General features: G+C 42.5%; 1 protein-coding gene across 1 annotated transcript in view; it reads right to left on the reverse strand.

The window, feature by feature from the left end:
- Window positions 1-12470, reverse strand: part of prex1.S (phosphatidylinositol-3,4,5-trisphosphate-dependent Rac exchange factor 1 S homeolog) — a 168949-nt gene extending 156479 nt beyond the window's left edge. Inside the window, exon 1 of the mRNA XM_041579090.1 lies at window positions 11962-12470. Coding sequence (XP_041435024.1) covers window positions 11962-12105 — 144 coding nt within the window. The 5' untranslated portion in view covers window positions 12106-12470. The remainder of the gene's footprint in view (window positions 1-11961) is intronic.
- Between the last annotated feature and the right edge of the window lie 9622 nt (window positions 12471-22092).

A 22092-nucleotide genomic window follows, 5' to 3' on the forward strand; every position in this document is an offset into this window, starting at 1 on the left:
CGCTTCGTTTTCCGAAGACGCCCGAAGTTGCCTCACAAGGAATCTTCGGGCGAATTCAGAAAACGAAGCACTCCAAATGCCATTCCGCCGGCAGTTTACATTCTAGCTGGCAGTTCGGGGAGATTAGTCGCCCCCGAAGAAGAGGAGAGGTGTCTCTGCCCTTAAATGTAACTGAGGTGTTATGAATATACATTAGGAAGCTGCTTATAATTACAATTCCATTTATAAGGCAACATTTTATTTAGGGGTTTATGTCCCCTTTAAAAATATTACTGGAAGGTCAACCCCTATTTATTGCACCTGTGACCAGGTGATCATACTGGGTACAAGTCTGTTACTTTGAATTATGGTTTATTATTATCAATTATTACTCCACTTATTGACAACAAGAGGAATCGATAAAGGGGTGGTGCCAACCAGAAAGTAGGCAGGGTTTGGGATGATCAGGGGTGTGACCAATGCAAAACTGGTGTTTTTTTTTAAATATCAAAGATGCCAGACTTTTGGATGCTGGATAAACTACAACTCCCAGAATCCCCTGCAAGGTAAAGGGTGTAGTTAAGGGAAAGATTTCAGGCAGCAGCAGGTTAGGAATACACAAATAGTGTAGGTGTTAGCTCATCCGCTCAGACTTTAATTACACATCTGTCAACATTCCCATGTCGAAAATCAGAACATTTCTGGCCCCAATCCTTCATAACCCCGCCCATCAATTGTAGTAGTTAATCTGCTCACTCCCACGTGGGTTGCTGTTATTCTAAGCATTTCTTAAATCACAAAAGTCTCTCCTTAAAGGACATAGAAAGTTAAATTAATGAAGTAGGTAGAAATGTGGTACATTATGTTTTGTGCTTCTGTACCAGCCCAAGGCAACCACAGCCCTTTAGCAGTAAAGATCTGTGTCTCCAAAGATGCCCCAGTAGCTCCCCATCTTCTTTTCTGCTGATTCACTGCACATGCTCTGTGCTGCTGTCACTTACTGAGCTTAGGGACCCACTCACAATATACAGTACACATAGAATAGAAATGTCACAATATAAGGCTGATTAGTAATTAATACACATAATTACTACATGGCAGCACAGAAACCAGCGCAATTAGCATCAGAATTTAATAATCAGCAAACCTGTAGCATCAGCTTATATTACAGCCAGGGAAGCTCATTTTCTGCTGGATAATTAGTGACGAGCCCTAAGCTTAGCTTCTCAACAGCCAATCAGAGCCCACTGAGCATGTGAGTGTCACAGACACTTTCCAAGATGGTGACCCCCTGTGGCAAGTTTGAAGTCCTGGATCATTGCTGCTATTGACAAGCTCAAACTTTAGCCTCGTGCAATAAGTTCACTATATAAAATATGGCATTTTTAGCCCTATTCATTTTTAGGGTTTAGTTCTCCTTTAAACCCAACCTGCCAGGTCCTGCAAATTACATCTCCCAGCATCCTCCATACACTGAGCTGTGTACAGGTATGGGACCTGTTATCCAGAACGCTCTGGACCTGGGGTTTTCCAGGTAAGGTATCTTTCTTCAATTAGGATCTCCACACCTTAAGGCTACTAGAAAAACATTTAAACATTAAATAAACCCAATAGGCTGGTTTTGCTTCCAATAAGGATTAATTATATCTTAGTTGGATCAAGATACTGTTTTATTATTACACAGAAAAAAGGAAATCATTTTTTAAAATTCTGATTATTTGGATAAAATGGAGTCTATGTGAGATGGCCTTTCCGAAATTCAGAGCTTACTGGATAACGGGTTTCCGGGTAATGGATCCAGCAGAATAAATGAATAACTAGGGGGAAAATGTTCCCTTTCCCTACAAGGTATTCCTAAAACATAAGGGGGTAAAGTTTTTTGGCACATCGGACCTAATTAAATGGCAGATCACTAGTAATGGGGTTTTCACGCTGCTTGCTCCAATGAAGTCAGATATAATCCATTGTCAGTCATCAAACAGTGCCCCCTAGTGGTGACATTACCATAAATGAATGAAACATCTGTCATAGGACTAAAAGCCCCCCACTAAACGTTTGCGTATTGATCCGTAATGGAATAGTAATATATAGACCCCAACGTAAGTCACATGTGTGCAAGTTTGGAAGTGGCCGCTGACCCGGTTGGTTGATTATCTTTACCGAAACCATCTGGTGCGACCAAATATAATCTACCCCCAGGGATGGGACTCTATTTAACTGAAGAGACACATTACGAAGCCCCTTTAAGGCAAGTGCTTGAGTAAATACCATTCAGGCTGCTATTGAATTGCTATTGAAAGCAGGACCTGTCTGACCTTTGCTTTTCCTTGCACTGCTGGTCCTGACTGCATGTACCATTAAAAATATATTGCAAGAGTCTGAGCTCCTCTAACCATGATTTTAATTCCCACAATGCTCTGCATGTTCTCCAATCAGACCAATTTGGCAGTTGATTGGCCCATGTATGGGGTCCATGGATCTGGCCTCTCTGATCAATATATGGGTTAAAACAGCAGGTTTGAAAAGCCCATCAATAAGCACCAAACTGGCGTTTTGATGCAGTAATCAACTGCCAGGCCTCCATAGGCCCCAGTATAAAATGCAGTCTTTGGCCTATCAGACCGATTTTTGGGCCAGTGCATGGGTCTAAAAAATTCAGATCCACTCCTTGCTATACATCAGTGTATGACCAGCTTAACAGATATCCGCATAGACAAAGGTGTGTGACTCCGTTCTTAAACAAAAATCAAAAAAATAAAATAAATAATTATGGTGTTGTTTATAAGGTGGTCTCTTAACAGGGTAACCCCGAGTCCAAGGGTTTGCTGATCAGTTTTGCAATTTATAATAAATTCAGGTATGGGAAGAGGCCACCCAATAGAAAAATAGCAGGCAAAATATTTATATAATTAAAAAAACTTTATTACCCCAGGCATACGCCTAACACGTTTCGTGCCTGAAGTGTAGGCTTAACAGACCTGTGACACAAATGTGTGCAAGGCATTGTGGGGAAATAAATCTTGGTTGGAGGGGAGCCGACTATTGCTACATTGTACATGTAGTCAGGATCAGAAATTCAGGGAAGCATAAATCACAATTATGTTTAAAGGGATACTGTCATGGGAAAAAAAATTTTTTCAAAATGAATCAGTTAATAGTGCTGCTCCAGCAGAATTCTGCACTGAAATTCATTTCTCAAAAGAGCAAACAGATTTTTTTATATTTGATTTTGAAATCTGACATGGGGCTAGACATTTTGTCAATTTCCCAGCTGCCCCCAGTCATGTGACTTGTGCTCTGATAAACTTCAATCACTCTTTACTGCTGTACTGCAAGTTGGAGTGATATCACCCCCCTCCCTTCCCCCCCAGCAGCCAAACAAAAGAACAATGGGAAGGTAACCAGATAGCAGCTCCCTAACACAAGATAACAGCTGCCTGGTAGATCTAAGAACAACACTCAATAGTAAAATCCAGGTCCCACTGAGACACATTCAGTTACATTGAGAAGGAAAAACAGCAGCCTGCCAGAAAGCATTTCTCTCCTAAAGTGCAGGCACAAGTCACATGACCAGGGGCAGCTGGGAAATTGCCAAAATGTCTAGCCCCATGTCAGATTTCAAAATTGAATATAAAAAAATCTGTTTGCTCTTTTGAGAAATGGATTTCAGTGCAGAATTCTGCTGGAGCAGCACTATTAACTGATGCGTTTTGAAAAAAACATGTTTTCTGATGACAGGATCCCTTTAATATCATTGATACGTTTTATTTGATTTATATGGGAAAGCTGCTTACAACTTCACTTGCTCTCATTGTGCAAAAATGTAACATTTGGGCTTACTTCCCCTTTAATATCTCATTCTCAACTGCAATCCAACCCTAAATAAACAAGGTGTGAAACAGCAATGGGGCAGGGTGAGTTACCCACAGTCAGAGAAGCTTGAAAGACTAAAAGTGCAGAAAGAGAGTTTGACTCTGAGGCTTCACAGCCCACATGTCAGACGGGGCAGGTAGTAACGTTTCTGTCGTTGCAGCAAGAAAGTTACAGCCGTTGGCTTCTTTTAGGTGGGTCCTTTATCTGTTGAATGGATCAGTCAGAAGTGATTCGATGGTAAAAACTGGGTTTCTTGGGGTTAAACAAATCAGAAAAAGGGAGGAAACTGTAAAACATGCAAGTGACGGCACAATGCGGGGAGCAGCATCAGGCCCAGAAACTACACACAGGCAGAAGGAAAGGGTGGAGAGCAGTTTGCGGAGAGCAGAGATTCCCTTATCTAAAAAACAGCCAATACCCACCCAGAATTGAACAGAAATCCTTTAAAGTACATATTTTAAAGGGGAAGTTGATTTAAAAAAAACATACACCTGTTGCAAGAACACAAGACATGTTGCACTGTATTTGCCTGTACTTGTTGCAAGTGTGTCAGTCAGATGCAGCAGTATTTGCCATCCCCAGCTTAAATTTTAAACTTGCATTGGGTTGGTTGCTGTGGTCCCAGTTATCCTAGCAACCAGACAGTTTCAATGGCAGACTGCAACCTTCCAAATCTGTCATTGGGATTGTGTTTGCCTGAATCTGTACTGAGAGTAAGTAGCTAGAAGTATCCAGGAGAATTTCTAACCTGATAAAGTCATTAGTAGCGGCCACTTCAGTAGCGATTTGATTGGGACACGGAGATGGAGAATTCCGCCGCCGCTTCCAGATTCAGACGTGCTTCAGCTCAGACATTACATGAGCTCAGAAAATATGAGAAGCAGTTAAATAGCTCGGCTAGTAAAGCAACACCCATCCCGGCACTGCCAAAGGGAGACTTTCTTTTATGGCAGAGCCGGGTCCTAATCACATTTAAAGGAGAACTAAACCCTAAAAATTAATTTGGCTAAAAATGCCATATTTTATATAGTGAACTTATTGCAGAAGGCTAAAGTTTGAGCTTGTCAATAGCAGCAATGATCCAGGACTTCAAACTTGTCACAGGGGGTCACCATCTTGGAAAGTGTCTGTGACACTCACATGCTCAGTGGGCTCTGATTGGCTGTTGAGAAGCTAAGCTTAGGGCTCGTCACTAATTATCCAGCAGAAAATGAGCTTCCCTGGCTGTAATATAAGTTGATGCTACAGGTTTGCTGATTATTAAATTCTGATGCTAATTGCACTGGTTTCTGTGCTGCCATGTAGTAATTATCTGTATTAATTACTAATCAGCCTAATATTGTGACATTTCTATTCTATGTGTACTGTATATTGTGAGTGGGTCCCTAAGCTCAGTAAGTAGCAGCACAGAGAATGTGCAGTGAATCAGCAGAAAAGAAGATGGGGAGCTACTGGGGCATCTTTGGAGACACAGATCTTTACTGCTAAAGGGACAGGGCACAAAACATAATGTACAACATTTCTACCTACTTCTTTAGTTAAACTTTAGTTCTCCTTTAAAGGGGACTGATTGAGAAACTGGCCCTGAGAGCTCTCAATGAAAAAGACATCATAGATGAAAAGGTAAAAATAGTCTTTGGTATAAATAGACAACCACTGTGTGTTACATGCAGAAAAGCAAAGAACCTCTACTGGCTCCCAAAAAGTTCTGTCTTTTCTGCACGGAGGTGGAATAGACAGCGGGGGAGCGATGAACAGGACCAAGGGTGTAACAGCTGGGGGGCTGTGTGGACTGAGTAGTAGGAGAGAAGGGGAGAGCAATTGGGTGGGCAGCTAGGGTGCCAGGCAAAGTACTATTGTCTTGGGTGCCAAAAATGGCTACAATCTCCGATTACATGTACAGAGAGATCCCATAAAACTATAGCAGCATAGGTATTCCCCTGTACTAAGCACAATTCAGCAGGAACAGCCCCCTAAGTTTGCACATAGTCTGTACAGAGAGATCCCATAAAACTATGGCAGCATAGGTATTCCCTGTACTAAGCACAATTCAGCAGGAACAGTCCCTAAGTTTGCTCATAGTCTGTACAGAGAGATCCCATAAAACTATGGCAGCATAGGTATTCCCCTGTACTAAGCACAATTCAGCAGGAACAGTCCCCTAAGTTTGCTCATAGTCTGTACAGAGAGATCCCATAAAACTATGGCAGAATAGGTATTCTCCTGTACTAAGCACAATTCAGCAGGAACAGTCCCCTAAGTTTGCTCATAGTCTGTACAGAGAGATCCCATAAAACTATGGCAGCAAGTCCAAAAAATAACATTTTCAGAGAACACAGGCCTCAGTCCTGTAACAATTTGCTTGTAGCAATACTGTAGCAGAAAACATTCTAGATAGAAAAGAAAAATAAGATGCAGCACGGATGGGCCAGACACACCCAGATTGGGAGAGGTGACAGGGCTGAAACAGTTTAAGAGAAAAAAAAATAAAGTGGGGGAAGAAAGATTTCAAGTAGGTGAGGGTTTATAAAGTAACCACATCCTTTTCAGCTCGTCTGGGTTTCCGTGTCAGTTTGGCACTTGGGCGAGTCTTCATTGCAGAGGATAGGGTACTGCTGGCACACAGATGAAGCCAGATGTTTATGATCTGCCCACTGACAGCACAGCTGGTGCTGGTGATAATATAACCCAGGTAAGTACTGCAGGGTAGAGTCTGCATAAGAAGTACAGAAAAAAATGCTAATACAGAACCATGTAACATCAAAAAGAATAAGAGCCAGGCTGCTCAATATGACACAACTGTCACATACACACACCTGTGGCCTCTGCACAATCCAGATAAAGCAGAGTGGCTTATGGCCTATAGATCTGCATGATAAAATATCCCACTAACCTACTCTGACCACTTAGTTCAATAAGTGATTGGCTCACTGTGATTGACCAATCAGAACTATTGGGATTCAACCGAACACACCAGGTCACACAATCTTACTTGTAGCTTATAGTTAACACAAATAACAACAACCATAAATATAAATAAAAATATAGAGAGAAGGAATGTTCTGGGCACACAATAAGCTATACCCTCATACTGTACTGTCTAAGGGAAACAATATGGCACCTCCTTCCCATATGTATAAATACAAATATACAGAGAAGGAATGCTCTGGGCACACAATAAGCTATACCCTCATACTGTTCTGTCTAAGGGAAACAATATGGCACCTCCTCCTCCCATATGTATAAATACAAATATACAGAGAAGGAATGTTCTGGGCACACAATAAGCTATACCCTCATACTGTACTGTCTAAGGGAAACAATATGGCACCTCCTTCCCATATGTATAAATACAAATATACAGAGAAGGAATGTTCTGGGCACACAATAAGCTATACCCTCGTACTGTACTGTCTAAGTGAAACAATATGGCACCTCCTTCCCATATGTATAAATACAAATATACAGAGAAGGAATGTTCTGGGCACACAATAAGCTATACCCTCATACTGTACTGTCTAAGGGAAATAATATGGCACTTCCTTCCCATATGTATAAATACAAATATACAGAGAAGGAATGTTCTGGGCACACAATAAGCTATACCCTTATCCTTTACCACCTTATTAAATATAAATACATGCTAAAACTTAGATGTATTTTCTCTTTGCAGGCCATGCTAAGTACCAACATCATTTGGGTTTTTTTTTTGACTACATGAATAATGCAAAGGAACAATAAATCGAATTACTCCTGGCAGATGTGCAGCTGCTGATGGGATTTGCAGTTCTGTAATTGAACCCCCTGAAGTGCTGAGATAAGTTGTCCTCAAAGCCAGATAACATTTGGTGGTTATAGTGGCCCACACCTGCCTGGTTCCTGCAGAAAGTAATGTTGCCACACTAAAGGACCAGATCACCAACCACATATACACATCACATATACATTCACTGAGTGTTGACTTTACCTTCTGAGATACATGGTGCACCTGCATGATAGAGATAAACATTACCTCTAAAGATCACACAAACTAGTCAACCCCCTATGGAGGTGACTCCTACCACTGGTCTACGGCCTCAAGCACTATAAAAAAAACGATATAAAAAACTTCAGTACAATGCGACTGACTGCAATGTAATTTAATCACATGACAGTATGTTGAAACTGGTTCCATATGAAGAGATAAATAAGCATTACTGTGTGTTTTACCCACTTATAACTTTTTTTACTTTTTAAACAGCACTTAGGTTTCATTGTTGGCACAAATACGATCCAGTAGGATAGCCTGTGGTCACTATGGTGACACCTTACCCACTCAATGAGACTCACTAACTCAATTAGACTCAACCACCTTACCCACTCAGAGACTCACCCACCTTACCTACCTACTTAATGAGACTCACCCACCTTTCCCACTTAATGTGACTTGCCCACTCAATGAGTCTAAGCAATCAGACAAAAGTTGGCATGTGGCAGTTTTCACTTATACTACCTACTACCCATATCAGATCCCTCCTCATTAGACCACTCACATCTGAACGTTCAAGTGTGGTCTGACCATACGTCCTCCTAAGTTGCCCATACATTGATCTGTTGGGCCTTTATGAACAACAGGACAATGGTTAAATCACCTTATCTAACAGATCAGATTGGGCAGAAATCTGGTTGGCCTATGTTGGCAGCCATACTGCTCATGCCCTACTTGTATATGGACTGTTTGCCCAAGATCTGAGGTTTCAGGTCAACCCCACTTGGCACACCCCATGAGTGCATCACTTATTCACTATACATTGATACATTCCCTATACCACTTGTACTTCCACCCGTGCAGCTCTGTAATCTCCCCATATTATAAGCAGGGACCGAGGCCATGGAACCCCTTCCCCTCTGCAACTAGGGGAGATGTTAAAGTCCCTAACTAGAGAAACACACTCAATTACCAGATAATGTTCCTTTACATAAAACACAGTCATGGTTTATAGCAGGATGGGGAGAGAACACATAAACACATACCTGTTCTGCATAATTAAAAATCCATAGTAACACACACGGGGGGACACGCACGATCGCAGGATAAATCGGAACCAATAAACTCGTCACTTGGGTTATAAACACTTGACTGAGACACCTTGATGGAAAGAGGTTTTGTAGCTGCACACAATGTTGCCAGGAATAAAGGTTCCTTTGTGTTAAGAGTAAGTTTTTGGTGAGTTTTTGGTCCAAGGGTGCCAGGTTTCTATAGGCAGGAAGCTGATCTGGCACATGGGTAGTCAAATCGGGTGCAAAACAAGTGGCTCTTCCCATATGTGTCCACTTTAAGTTACGCTTTCTACTGAGATATATCTAAGCACAGTATGCTACCTATGAATTCATGCCTACATGGGAGCTGCCATATCGTTCCCAAGGCCGATGTATTTTCCTTCAACATCTTTAAGTGATGCACCATATAGCGATAACCACAAGAGGCGCTGTTGCCTTGTTGCCTATGAAGAAGGCATCTGCTTGATAAACCAATACAATACTGAGACATGAAGTAACAGTTCACACCAATCTATCCCCAAAAATATAAGATATACCTTCATGATGTAATAATGGGGGCTTTATGGTAGCTCTCATTCATATGTATGAATACAAATATACAGAGAAGGAATGTTCTGGGCACACAATAAGCTATACCCCCATACTGTACTGTCTAAGGGAAACAATATGGCACCTCCTTCCCATATGTATAAATACAAATATACAGAGAAGGAATGTTCTGGGCACACAATAAGCTATATCCTCATACTGTACTGTCTAAGGCAAACAATATGGCACCTCCTTCCCATATGTATAAATACAAATATACAGAGAAGGAATGTTCTGGGCACACAATAAGCTATATCCTCATACTGTACTGTCTAAGGGAAACAATATGGCACCTCCTTCCCATATGTATAAATACAAATATACAGAGAAGGAATGTTCTGGGCACACAATAAGCTGTGCCCTCATACTGTACTGTCTAAGGGAAACAATATGGCACCTCCTTCCCATATTTATAAATACAAATATACAGAGAAGGAATGTTCTGGGCACACAATAAGCTATACCCTCATACTGTACTGTCTAAGGGAAACAATATGGCACCTCCTTCCCATATGTATAAATACAAATATACAGAGAAGGAATGTTCTGGGCACACAATAAACCCAGTGCTCCCTAAGGCAGTGGTTCTCAAATATCCAAAACGGGGGTCCCCAACCTTTTTTACCTGTGAGCCACATTGAGATATAAAAGGAGTTGGCGAGCAACACAACCATGAATAATGTTCCTGGGGGTGCCAAATAAGTGTTGTGATTGGCCATTTGGTCACCCCTTTATGGACTGTCAACCTAAAGGAGGTTCTATTTGGCAGTACACCTGATTTTTATGCAAAAATAAACTTGCTGCCATGCCTCGAATTCAAAAATAAGCACCAGCTTTGAGTCCATCCAAGGTTGTTGCTCACGAGCCACAGGTTGGGGTTCACTGATCTATAACCTTGCCATGAGTTTAGGGGGCCCAGTATGGCAGCTCTATCCATAGGTATAAATAGAAACATACAGAGAAGGAATGATCTGGGCACACAATAAACCCAGTGCTGCTTAAGGCAGAGGTTCCTAAATATCTGTAAACTTGTTAGGAGTTTGGGGGGCCTTGATAAAGAAAAGCACTGGTGACCTATGGGGCACAGTATGGCAGCTTCCATCCATATGTATAAACATAAAAATACAGAGAAGGAATGCTCTGGCCACAAATCAGATAATACCATTAAACTTTACTTTTGGAAATGGAAAATAAAACCTATATTTAAAAGGGTATAGACTTCCCCTGTAACCTTATTATAGAGCAGGAGCAGCGCTTGTTCATGGAGAACACATTGCCCTTTCTTTTCCATCGGCAGCAAAGGGAAAATATATGGGGGAAAAGTGCTAAGCGGGGCTATTGTGCAACTTCAAAGGCGGCGCAGTATTGGGGGTTATAAATAAATAGTACTTGTGGGATTCTCCCAGACCACCAAACAAAATGCTCATTGTTATACAATTGGTTCCAGGACCACCACTCCCCCCCCCCAGGACAGGAAGGCTTATAAATCCCCAGTAAGGACTTTCACTTAATATAAAGTAGTCATTAAGCAGCAGGACTGAGAAGAGGTGCTGCAGCATCTGAGACTAGGCCCCATTACACAGAGTTTCAGGATTTATTTCCCATGGAGAATGATTGGCCCCCCGGAGGAAGCGATAACCCGACCACTTGTTGCCTTCATGTCGCTATAAAAAGCTTTACGGCCAGCAGCCAAGCAGAACTGCTAAACAGATAATAAAATAATCCCTTCAACCGCAGTCATCTGAGCCCTTTAAACCTCTTTTACTGCCTGCGATTAGGGAAAGGCAGAGGGAGAGAGGGAACGAGGAGGGTGAGAATTCCAATTATCATCCACAAAGCAGTATATATATATATATATATATATATATATATATATATATATATATATATATATATATATAAATATAAACAGTAGGGTACCCAGCACCCGCCAAACTGTCAGACATGCACCCGGCTTTAGTTTGTTTAAATCTCCCAAACGTATCCCCCTCCCCCAGCCCAAAATCCTTCAATGAACATCATCCCATTCAGTCGACAAAGAAGTAGAATTGAACACCCCATTACCCAGGGCTGCTGTTCTGCAGTGATGTCACAATGGTTAAAGCATGTGCAATTAATCAGGGCATGTAAATATCACTTAAAGGGCTACAATCTCTCCTCCCTCCTTTGCTGTGCCTTGATCCGAAAAGTTTGCCCCTCTAGACTACAACACCCAGCATGCCCTGCTGGAGGACACATACAGATATATTATATAGAGAGATTAAATCATATTGAGCCACACTGCACTGCTTTAAAGAATAAAGAGACCCCAGTGTGGGTTAGAAGAACAGTCCTATCTAAGTGAGATGATGGTGGTGGTCCTGGGGGCTTTAGTCAATGGATTGCAAGCTCTGCAGCCAGACACGTGACCCAGGCACCCCACCATGGGATGAGATGAGACCAGATCCCCCAGAGCCCAGATAAGGTCGCAGAGTTACTCACAGACTGGAGGAAGCGCAGGGTCCCCACATAATCTCTCTCAGTATTGAGGGTCTCATTCAGGACACACAGTCTCAGCCTCAGCTGTCGCTCCGACTCCTTGTTGCAACTCTCCCCGGGGCTCACAGCTGCTCCAATTCCTTCCATGGTTTAAGGGGATCCCCCCACACCCACCCTAAAATCCAAAGTGACGGCGACCCCCCTCCCTCCTCTCCCGCTGGTTCAGTCACTTGGGAAGGTCAGTGCGTAATTGTGCCGTAAACTCCTGCGCCTCCGCCATCCTGCGCCTCCAGTGCAAAGTCTGCAGGATAATAATCCCGGGCTGTCGTTCAGCTGCTCCTGCGCCGCTGGCTGGGGAGACGCATCATGTCCCGCTCTCACTCTCACACAGGGAAGTGGCGGAGTCTCGGCCGGGGGTGCCCTCTGTCTGCTGCCGCCGCTACTGCGTCTGAAACGCCTCCAGAGACTCAGCAGCAGCGCTCAGTAGCGTCAGCCGGGAGGGGGAGGGTTAATCTGGTTCCTCTTGTATTTGGGCTACTGGGAGTGACCGAGAACTGGGGCCACTGCTGCTGCTGAAAGATTCCCTGATTGTGGGGCCCATATCAGAAAGTGATCTGAGCACTGATTGTGGGGTTCAGCTCAGGGAGAGTGTAAATCTGGGTGACTGAGCACTGATTGTGGGGTTTAGCTTAGGGAGAGAGTGTAAATCTGGGGTTCAGCCCAGAGTCAGAGAAAGTATAAAAATGGGTGACTGATCTTAGGGTTCAGTCAAGGAAGAGTGGAAATCTGCTGGTGGGGCACAATGCAGAAGTTATGCAAATCTGGGTAACTGAGCACTGATTCTGGGGTTCAGCTCGGAGAAAGTGTAAATGGGGGTGACTGAGCACTGATTGTGGGGTTCAGCTCAGGGAGAGAGCGTATAACTGGGGTTCAGCCCAGAGAGAAGTCTAAAAACTGGGCGACTGACTACTGATCTTGGGATCCAGCTCAGGGAGAGGTTCAGCCCAGAGAGAGTGTAATTTTGGGTGACTGAGCACTGAAAATCTGCTGGTGGGGTACAATGCAGAACTTATGCAAATCTGGGCAACTGAGCACTGAGTGTGGGGTCCAGCTCAAGGAGAGAGTGTAAATCTGGGTGACTGAGAACTGATTGTGGGGTTCAGCTGGTGGGGCACAATGCAGGAGTTATGCAAATCTGGGTAGCCGGTAGCAAGTTTGCCAAACGAGCAGATCTTTACATGTATTGTGGCTACTTATAGAAGGATAATGAATGCAGATTGGCCACTCTAGGTTACAGCACGATACACTCTTGCATGTTGAAGTGCATGTGCAATTGTGTTGCTGGTGTGTGAGAGTTTGCATGTTGGGGTGCGTGTGCATGCTTGTGGTCAGGGGTGATGCTGGCCCCTCCGCCGCCTGAGGCAGCAGCAGTTGCTGCTGCCCCCTCCTCCCCCCAGAAATTCGCTCTTAAAGTACCAGGAACAGCATTTTTGCTGCCCCTGGTACCTAGTGGGGCGCTGCTGCCTGAGGCGACAGCCTCAACTTGCCTCATTGGCGAAGCACCCCTGCTTGTGGTAACTGTGTGTGTAACTGTGTGTGTAACTGTGTGTGTGTGTGTGTTTGTAACTTTGTGTAACGGTATGTGTGTGTGTAAGTGTGTGTGTGTGTAACTGTGTGTGTGTAACTGTGTGTGTAACTGTGTGTGTGTGTAAGTGTGTGTAACTATGTGTGTGTGTTTGTAACTTTGTGTAACAGTATGTGTGTGTGTAAGTGTGTGTGTGTGTAAGTGTGTGTGTGTGTAAGTGTGTGTAACTATGTGTGTTTGTAAGTGTGTGTGTGTGTGTAACTGTGTGAGTGTAACTGTGTGTGTGTGTTTCTGTGTGTGTGAGTGTGTGTGTGAGTGTAACTGTGTGTGTGTGTTTCTGTGTGTGTGAGTGTGTGTGTGAGTGTAACTGTGTGTGTGTGGTCAGTGCAAGTTTACACCATTGCTCAGAGCTATGTACACAAACCCCGAATAAATCAGACTGGCCCTGTACGCAGGGTCCCCAGGTAAAGACATTACACCCAGTGTTATTTATAGGAGTCTCCAAGAGAAAATAAAGTTTATCCTCTCTCTTCTAAATCTGCCTCTGGTTTTAATATACCTGCCTGTGCCCTGGGGGAATGTGATAAATATCAGCTCGACACTGACTCACAATGGGAACGCACTTTATACACTGCAATAGCCCCATCTACAGGCCGGCTGGGCTCATCACAGAATCCAGGGTAGAAATATTATCATTGTTCTTTAAAGGGGAAAATGAAAATTGAATATAAGCTTCATCTGAAATAAGAAACTTTCTAAATACAATCAATTAAATATTCTGCATTGTTTCTGAAATAATCAAGTTTATCTTCACTATTCCTCTCTCAGCATCTGTTTCTCTTCATTCTCTCTTCATGCAGCAGTTGGGTGTCAGATATCCATTGACAGTTAGAGCCAAAATATCTTATAGGGGGGCTCCTTTTGCCTAGAAGATGTATTAGAGCTCACTCTATTAAAATCACCAGACATCATGTCTCTCTACATGCAGGATTTGTGCAAAAGGCAGTTATTCTGTTAGATTTTGTTTGTACTGGAATCAGTTATTTGAGTGAGCTCAAATTTAGGGGAGCAGTTCTTGCAGCAGGTGCAGTGATATTTCGTTGGATGGTGCACGGGGGGCTGTCCCACGTTTCACTCATATTCTGTCATTCATTCTGCGAAGTAGGGGGGTTTGTTTTTTTGGAGGGGGGATCTCAACGCCCCTTTTTGTCGGCCTCGATTAAGTCTTTCAGTCGCAACTAAAAGAGGTTGCCTAGCAACACTAATGCGATTCCTTACAGAAGCGAGGCGTCGGCACGACACGCAGGAGCCCCCGCATTTCCGAATTATTTCAAGTTATATACAAGTCATTTTCTGAATTAGTACCCCCTCTCCGACCCGCCTGCTTGCTTGGGATAATCACCCCACATACAAAGTAGTCTGGATACATTTCTATTTTACAGGTGTGGGATCCGTTATCTGGAAACCCGCTATCCAGAAAGCTCCGAATTACACAAAGGCTGTTTCCTGTAAACTCCATTTTATCCAAATAACGCAACTTTTTAAAAAAATAATTTCCTTTTTCTGTGTAATAATAAAACAGTAGCTTGTACTTGATCCCAACTAAGATATAATTAATCCTTATTGGAAGCAAAACCAGCCTATTGGGTTTATTTAATGTTTACATGATTTTCTAGTAGTCTTAAGGTATGAAGATCCAAATTGCGGAAAGATCCGTTATCCAGAAAACTTCAGGTCCTGAGCATTCTGGATAACAGGTCCCATTCCAGTACTGGTATGGGATCCATTATCTGGAAACCCATTATCCAGGCAGTTCTGAATTACAGAAAGGCCGTCTCCCATAGACTCCATTATCATCAAATAATTCAGATTTGTAAAAATGATTTCCTTTTTCTGTGTAATAATAAAACAGTAGATTGTACTTGATCCCAACTAAGATATAATTAATCCTTATTGGAAGCAAAACCAGCCTATTGGGTTTATTTCATGTTTATATGATTTTCTAGTAGACTTAAGGTATGAAGATCCAAATTACGGATAAATCCATTTTACAGAAATCCCCAAGTTCCGATCATTCTGGATAACAGGTCCCATACCTGTATATATATATAAGTAACGACGAGATGCTAAAGAAGCGTTGTTAGGCCAGGCTGTCCCAACTAAAGGATCTCTGCTTGGATTGGCCTCCGAAATTCATTCAACCAATGACAAGATGGGATAAGGGCCTGGAATAAAAGATTGGGCATGAACTATGTCTCCAACCCCCCAGCAGGCCTGGACTGGCAATCTGTGGGTTCTGGCAATTGCCAGAAGGGCTGCTGTATGGTTCCATAGAAAGCTACCATAGAGTGGGCTGGTTGGGGGCTGTTTGGGCTGGCAGGGGGCTGTTTGGGCCTCTGCGTACTTGAAATGGCAGGGCCTATTTTGACTCCCAGTCCAGGCCTGCCCCCCAGTATTGGTAAAGCCAATGGTACACTGATTTGAATACAATCCCTCCTCTTTTATGGTTCAAAATTTAATAAGTAGCCCCTATCATGTCTTAAAGGGGGTGGTTGACCTTTAAATTAACTTTTAGTATGTCACAGAATGACTCATTCTAAGCAACTTTTCCATTGGTCTTCATTTTATATTTTTATTTTTTATAATTTTTGAATTATTTGCCTTCTTCTTCTGACTTTTTTCAGCTTTCAAATGGGGGTCGCTGACTGACCCCATCAAAAAACAGATGCTCCGTAAGGCCATAAATGTATTGTTATTGCTACTTTTTATTCCTCATCTTTCTATTCAGGCTTCTCTTATTCACATTCCAGTCTCTTATTCAAATCAATGCATGGTTGCTAGGGGAATTCGGACCCTAGCAACCAGATTGCTGAAACTGCTGAAATTGCTGGATAAAAAGCGAAATAACTGAAAAACTACAAATGATAAAAAATGAAATTGTCTCAGAATATCCCTCTCTACATCATACTAAAAGTTAATTTAAAGGTGAACAACTCCAATAAGCATTCATCCCCAAAAACAACTTTGCAAATTTGCACATGGGCAATAAACCTCAGTAACTAATCAAACATTTGTTTCATTGTCCTGCCTGCAGCTGTGTGATCCATAGGGGTCCATAGGACTAAACAAGTCAGTTTATATATTAAAATAATGACATTGCACAGCAAATATGAGAACAACAGGACCATGGTGCCCTCTAGTGCTCAATAGCCTGTACTACGCCATTCATTTATTGCTCATTCTTCTCATTGCTCTCTGCTTAGTGGTTGTTCTTATATCGGCTACCGACAACAACAAACAACAACATGGGAACAGACCCACGACCATGGTTGCAGATAGGCTTGGGCGAATTTAACCCGTTTTGTTTTGCCAAAAATTCGATTTTTTTTTTTTACAGTGAATCAAGGCAAAAAAATTCGCTCATCACTAGTTGCAGGAGATTGAGTAAAAACATGCCTTGTTAGGACCAGCAAAGAGATTGATTTTTTGCTGGGAGCCAAGCAATTACACCTCTGAATAACAAAGTAGCCACCTCCAGCTTGTATTGCTACTTCTTTTGGGTCTCATTATTAGGGCTATTCCACACGGGGAGATAGCCTTGCGTTTGCGGTCGCGGCGACAAAGCGCCGCGCCAGTCGCCGCGACCGGCGCAGGCGACAGTTTTGTATGGGCGCCTATGTAAAAACGCCTGTGCTAACCACACGAGGCGATGCGCTTTTCAACAGTCGCCTGAAAATGCCTCGCCAGGCTTTTTCAGGCGACTGTTGAAAAGCGCATCGCCTCGTGTGGTTAGCACAGGCGTTTTTACATAGGCGCCCATACAAAACTGTCGCCTGCGCCGGTCGCGGCGACTGGCGCGGCGCTTTGTCGCCGCGACCGCAAACGCAGGGCTATCTCCCCGTGTGGACTAGCCCTTAGAAGTCACTGAGGGGTTGTTCTGTGACCATATAAAGGCACAAGGCTGCAGGCTGAATTATACAGGGAACTCTGAGTATCACTCATGTATTATAAGGGATAATGTACCCCCTACTGTAAATGATAAGGATATTAGAAGTCACTGAGGGGTTCTGTGACCATATAAAGGCACAAGGCACAAGGCTGAGTTATACAGGGAACTCTGAGTATCACTCATGTATTATAAGGGATAATGTACCCCCTACTGTAAATGATAAGGATATTAGAAGTCACTGAGGGTTTCTGTGACCATATAAGGGCACAAGGCTGCAGGCTGAGTTATACAGGGAACTCTGATTATCACTAGAGTATTCCGAACTTCAATCATCTACTAAGACAAGAAAGACCAAATGGGCTTACACTCATACTGCTTATACGTTATGAAAATACTTATATTATGGAGTCCAAACTGAATGTAATTAGTGAAAACTCAGTTGTAAACGATCCATACATTTTAGTTCCAATTTCCATTTAGACACTTTCACCAGTAGGGGGCAGTAATACACAAGTGGTGAAAATTCAGTTTGAGGCCCATGAATTTCATTTACTTTAAATACATTCTGTTCATTACTGCTGTCCATAGACTATAATAAAAATAATTACCTGGCCCTGAATTATCACCAACCTATAGACCCGGGAGACTTTTAACGTATCAGGGACAGGATGATGACACGCTGCAACTATGACCTTAGCCAATGGTTGTCAAACTTTTTAAGTCCAAGCCTGCTTGAAGGTCCGACCTTCGGTCAGAGTTCCCCTTAAAGGTCTTACCTTATACCCTTCTTTACTTATCAAATGGGTACAGACATAGGAACTCACGGGTGTATCAATCTTTCAGGCAAAGTTTCCAGAAAATCCCCCAAATTTCACCCCCAACTGACTGGGCTTCTGAATATTTAATCACATGAAATCATCATTTTTATTGCATTCCCCATAGTCTAGTAATATACAGGTATGGGATCCATTACCCGTAAACCCATTATCCAGAAATTTCTGAATTACAGAAAGGCTGTCTCCCATAGACTCCATTTTATCCAACTTATCCAAACTTTTAAAAATGATTTTCTTTTTCTGTGTAATAATAAAACAGTAGCTTGTGCTTGATCCCAACTAAGATATAATTAATCCTTATTGGAAGCAAAACCAGCCTATTGGCTTTATTTCATGTTTACAAGATTACGGACCCAGGTCCTGAGCATTCTGGATAACAGGTCCCATATCTGTATAATGATATGGAAACTGACGTATAATGAGTTTCTTTTCTGATGTATTTATCTTATGGAAATATTAATCAGTGACCGTGCAATTGTTTCCATGGCCTCTATGAAGATTTTATTGCTTCTGCCTTTCACCAGATCTCCATCTCCTTGTCCAGGTCTTTCTTACTTCTACCATGCAACCGGCAGGGGACATATCCTATTGGCCAAGGTGGTGGGAAAAGACCAGGCAAATCACCAAAAGGAACAATTCCTACTTTTTATATAACATGGGCAGAAAGCACATGGGGCCTAATCCTGCTGTGGGAACCCCCGGAGCTACTCCTACGTCCTGGTGGATAATATCTCCAGGGTTCCTCAATGTCAATAGGAACAGCACCAATGATCAGAAAAGGGAAGGATGGGCACCAATGATCAGTAAAGGGAAGGATGGGCACCATTAATCAGAAAAGGGAAGGATGGGCACCAATGATCAGAAAAGGGAAGGATGGGCACCAATGATCAGAAAAGGGAAGGATGGGCACCAATGATCAGTAAAGGGAAGGATCAGCACCCTGTGCAGAAGGGGGTTTAGATGCAAGTACTTTGATGAATTGTGCCAAAATTAGGGATATTGCCCACCCAATTAACATGGAGATCGGCCAATGACCACATCATAACCCCGCCGTTGACATAATCGGACACGCCCCTACCATCGCCAGCCCCACCCCTTGTGACTTCATGGCCTGCCCTCCAACCCATGTTTCCTACAGTCGGAAGGTAACCCTAATCAAAATGAACTATCCAGTGAATCTATTTTCGAGCAAATGCACTTAGTAAATGACCCATACTTATTGTAGCAATATAGAGGCCTTTTTCATGGGCAGCTTATGAAATTTTTTTTGGTTCCCAGGGTCAGCGACCCCCTGCACCTGAATAGCTTTTGCATTTGAAGGCTTAAAAGGACACCCATTTGACTTTTGGAACTGGACAGAATATCTTTGAGTGTGGAATCACATGGGGTGGAGCTTTTACATAGATTATGTGGATATCTGTGGGATTTAACAGCCGCAATATCATTTGACTGTACCTAAAAGCTTCTCTTGGGAATTGTAGATCTTTTATTCCTGTAAGTCTCCCTCGGGGGCATTAGGGCAATTAAAAATCTCACGAGCCACTGACCAAAGTAGAGGGAGAGGAGGGTTGAATTAATAATCATACGGCTTTATGTTAGCGAAATAAATATAATTTATTAAATATACTCACAGATACGGAACAATATGTATTATTTCAGTGTGGATAAACCACAATAATTCCTTGGCACAGTTCTAACTACAGATAACAACCTTGTCCCAAACTGTACTTGGCACCAGTTCCGAATTACCCCAATGTTTTTTTAATTTTTAGAGTGTGGAGGGAACCGGAGTATCCGCAGGGAACCTTGACTTTATGCTGGAAGTTACCTGTAATAACATAAAGGACTGTCCCTATATCAGGTGCCATAAGAAACAATGGTCCAAAACAGAAGGATTTAGAGGCATCTGTTTCCCATTAGGATCCCATGTGCTGGATGTGGAGGGTTGTGGCTTTATTCATCTGGATCCTCATTTCAACTGACAGATAATGAGGGTTTTATTTTTCCATTAAAAAATTTGCTGAGGCAATGGAATCACTTGTTATTGATATCAGGATTTCTTATCTTTACTGTATTGCTCTATTAAAGGAGAAGGAAAGCTACGGAGGCATTTTATTGCCAATATATTAGCTGCAATAGTGCAAGTTATAACACTATATTTATTCTGTAGAATGTTTTACCATACCTGAGCAAACAGCTCTAGAAACTCTCTGTTTGTTTAGGATAGCAGCTGCCATATTAGCTTGTTGTGACATCACTTCCTGCCCGAGTCTCTCCCTGCTCACTCATAGCTCTGGGCTCAGATTACAGCAGGGATGGGAGGAGGGAGGGAGAGAGGATCAAACTGAGCATGCTCAAGCCCTAGCCGTTTAAGATGAAAACAGGAAGTCTGATACAGAAGCCCATGAGTACACAATAGAAGGAAGGAAATTCAGAGTTTCTTTTGACAGAGGACTCAGAGCAGCATTACTTTGAGGGTTTACTGGTGTATTTATATAGACCTTTCTGATAAAGCTCACTTAGTTTTAGCCTTTCCTTCTCCTTTAATATTATATCCTTCTGTGTGGGGTTTTATGGGGTAAAGGCAAAACCCTAACTGAATGGAATAAGCACAATGTAATCGTCCCTTTCAAAAGGGGGTCACTGACCCCATCTAAAAAAAACAATGCTTTGCAAGGCTACACGTGTATTGTTAATGCTAAGGGATGCACCGAATCCACTATTTTGGATTCGGCCGAACACCCAAATCCTTTGCGAATGATTCGCCCGAATACCAAACCGAATCCGAATTTGCATATGCAAATTAGGGGTGGAAAGGGGAAAACTTTTTTAATAAAAGGTTGAATTCTCCTTTAACTCAAAGGTGAACAACCCCTATAAATGCAATGTCATTGATGCTATACATTGATGCTATACAAATAATAATAGAGATTTAGAATGTGAAAGCTCAATGGCAGTACATCCTACATGAGCCATCTGCAGATCAGGTCTTTGATCTGGACAGACTATGCGCCATCCATTGGGTTGGCAGGACAATCTATAGCGAAGGCCCAGGTACAAAACCCCGAATCAGTGCATAGATGGCCACACCACTATTATAATGCCTTCTTAAAGGGCATGTAAAAGCAAAAAAATAAAATCCCATTTTTGCTTTCTTTAATGAAAAGGAAACCTATCTCCAATATACTTTAATTAAAAAATGTGCACTGTTTTTATAAGAAACCTGACTGTATGCAGTGAAATTCTCCCTTCATTTACGGCTGTGGATAGGAATTGTCAGATGGTCCCTAACTGCTCTGCAGGGAAACAATCATACTTATGAACAGCAGGGGGAGCCCTGCCTTACTTCCCAGCAATGCAGAACTCAAGCAGCTTTGTTTGTTTCCCTGTAGAGCAGTCGGCGACGGTGTAGAGATTTGTATTGGATTTTATTTTTGCTTTTACATCCCCTTTACTGTTTCCAACTCCAGCTGCAGGGACAAAGATCATGGAGCCAGATTTAAACAGATAACCTGGGATTCTATTTGGAGGATTATTTTGCTGCAGCCACTGGTTCTGCAGAGTTGCAGAAAGTTTGTATTAAACAATACAAAAACTATAAAATCCACATTAGATCACATGACAACACAGGACCCAGTGCAGTCTGTATATTCTGATTATTAATCAGTCTTGCTGTATCGGCTTCTGGCAGATATTATTTGACTTGTGCTGTTTTGATCATTTATGACGATCCCTAAGCAGCCCAGACCACACTGAGCATGTGC

Source organism: Xenopus laevis, chromosome 9_10S (assembly GCF_017654675.1).
Source record: "Xenopus laevis strain J_2021 chromosome 9_10S, Xenopus_laevis_v10.1, whole genome shotgun sequence".
Classification (NCBI taxonomy): domain Eukaryota; kingdom Metazoa; phylum Chordata; class Amphibia; order Anura; family Pipidae; genus Xenopus; species Xenopus laevis.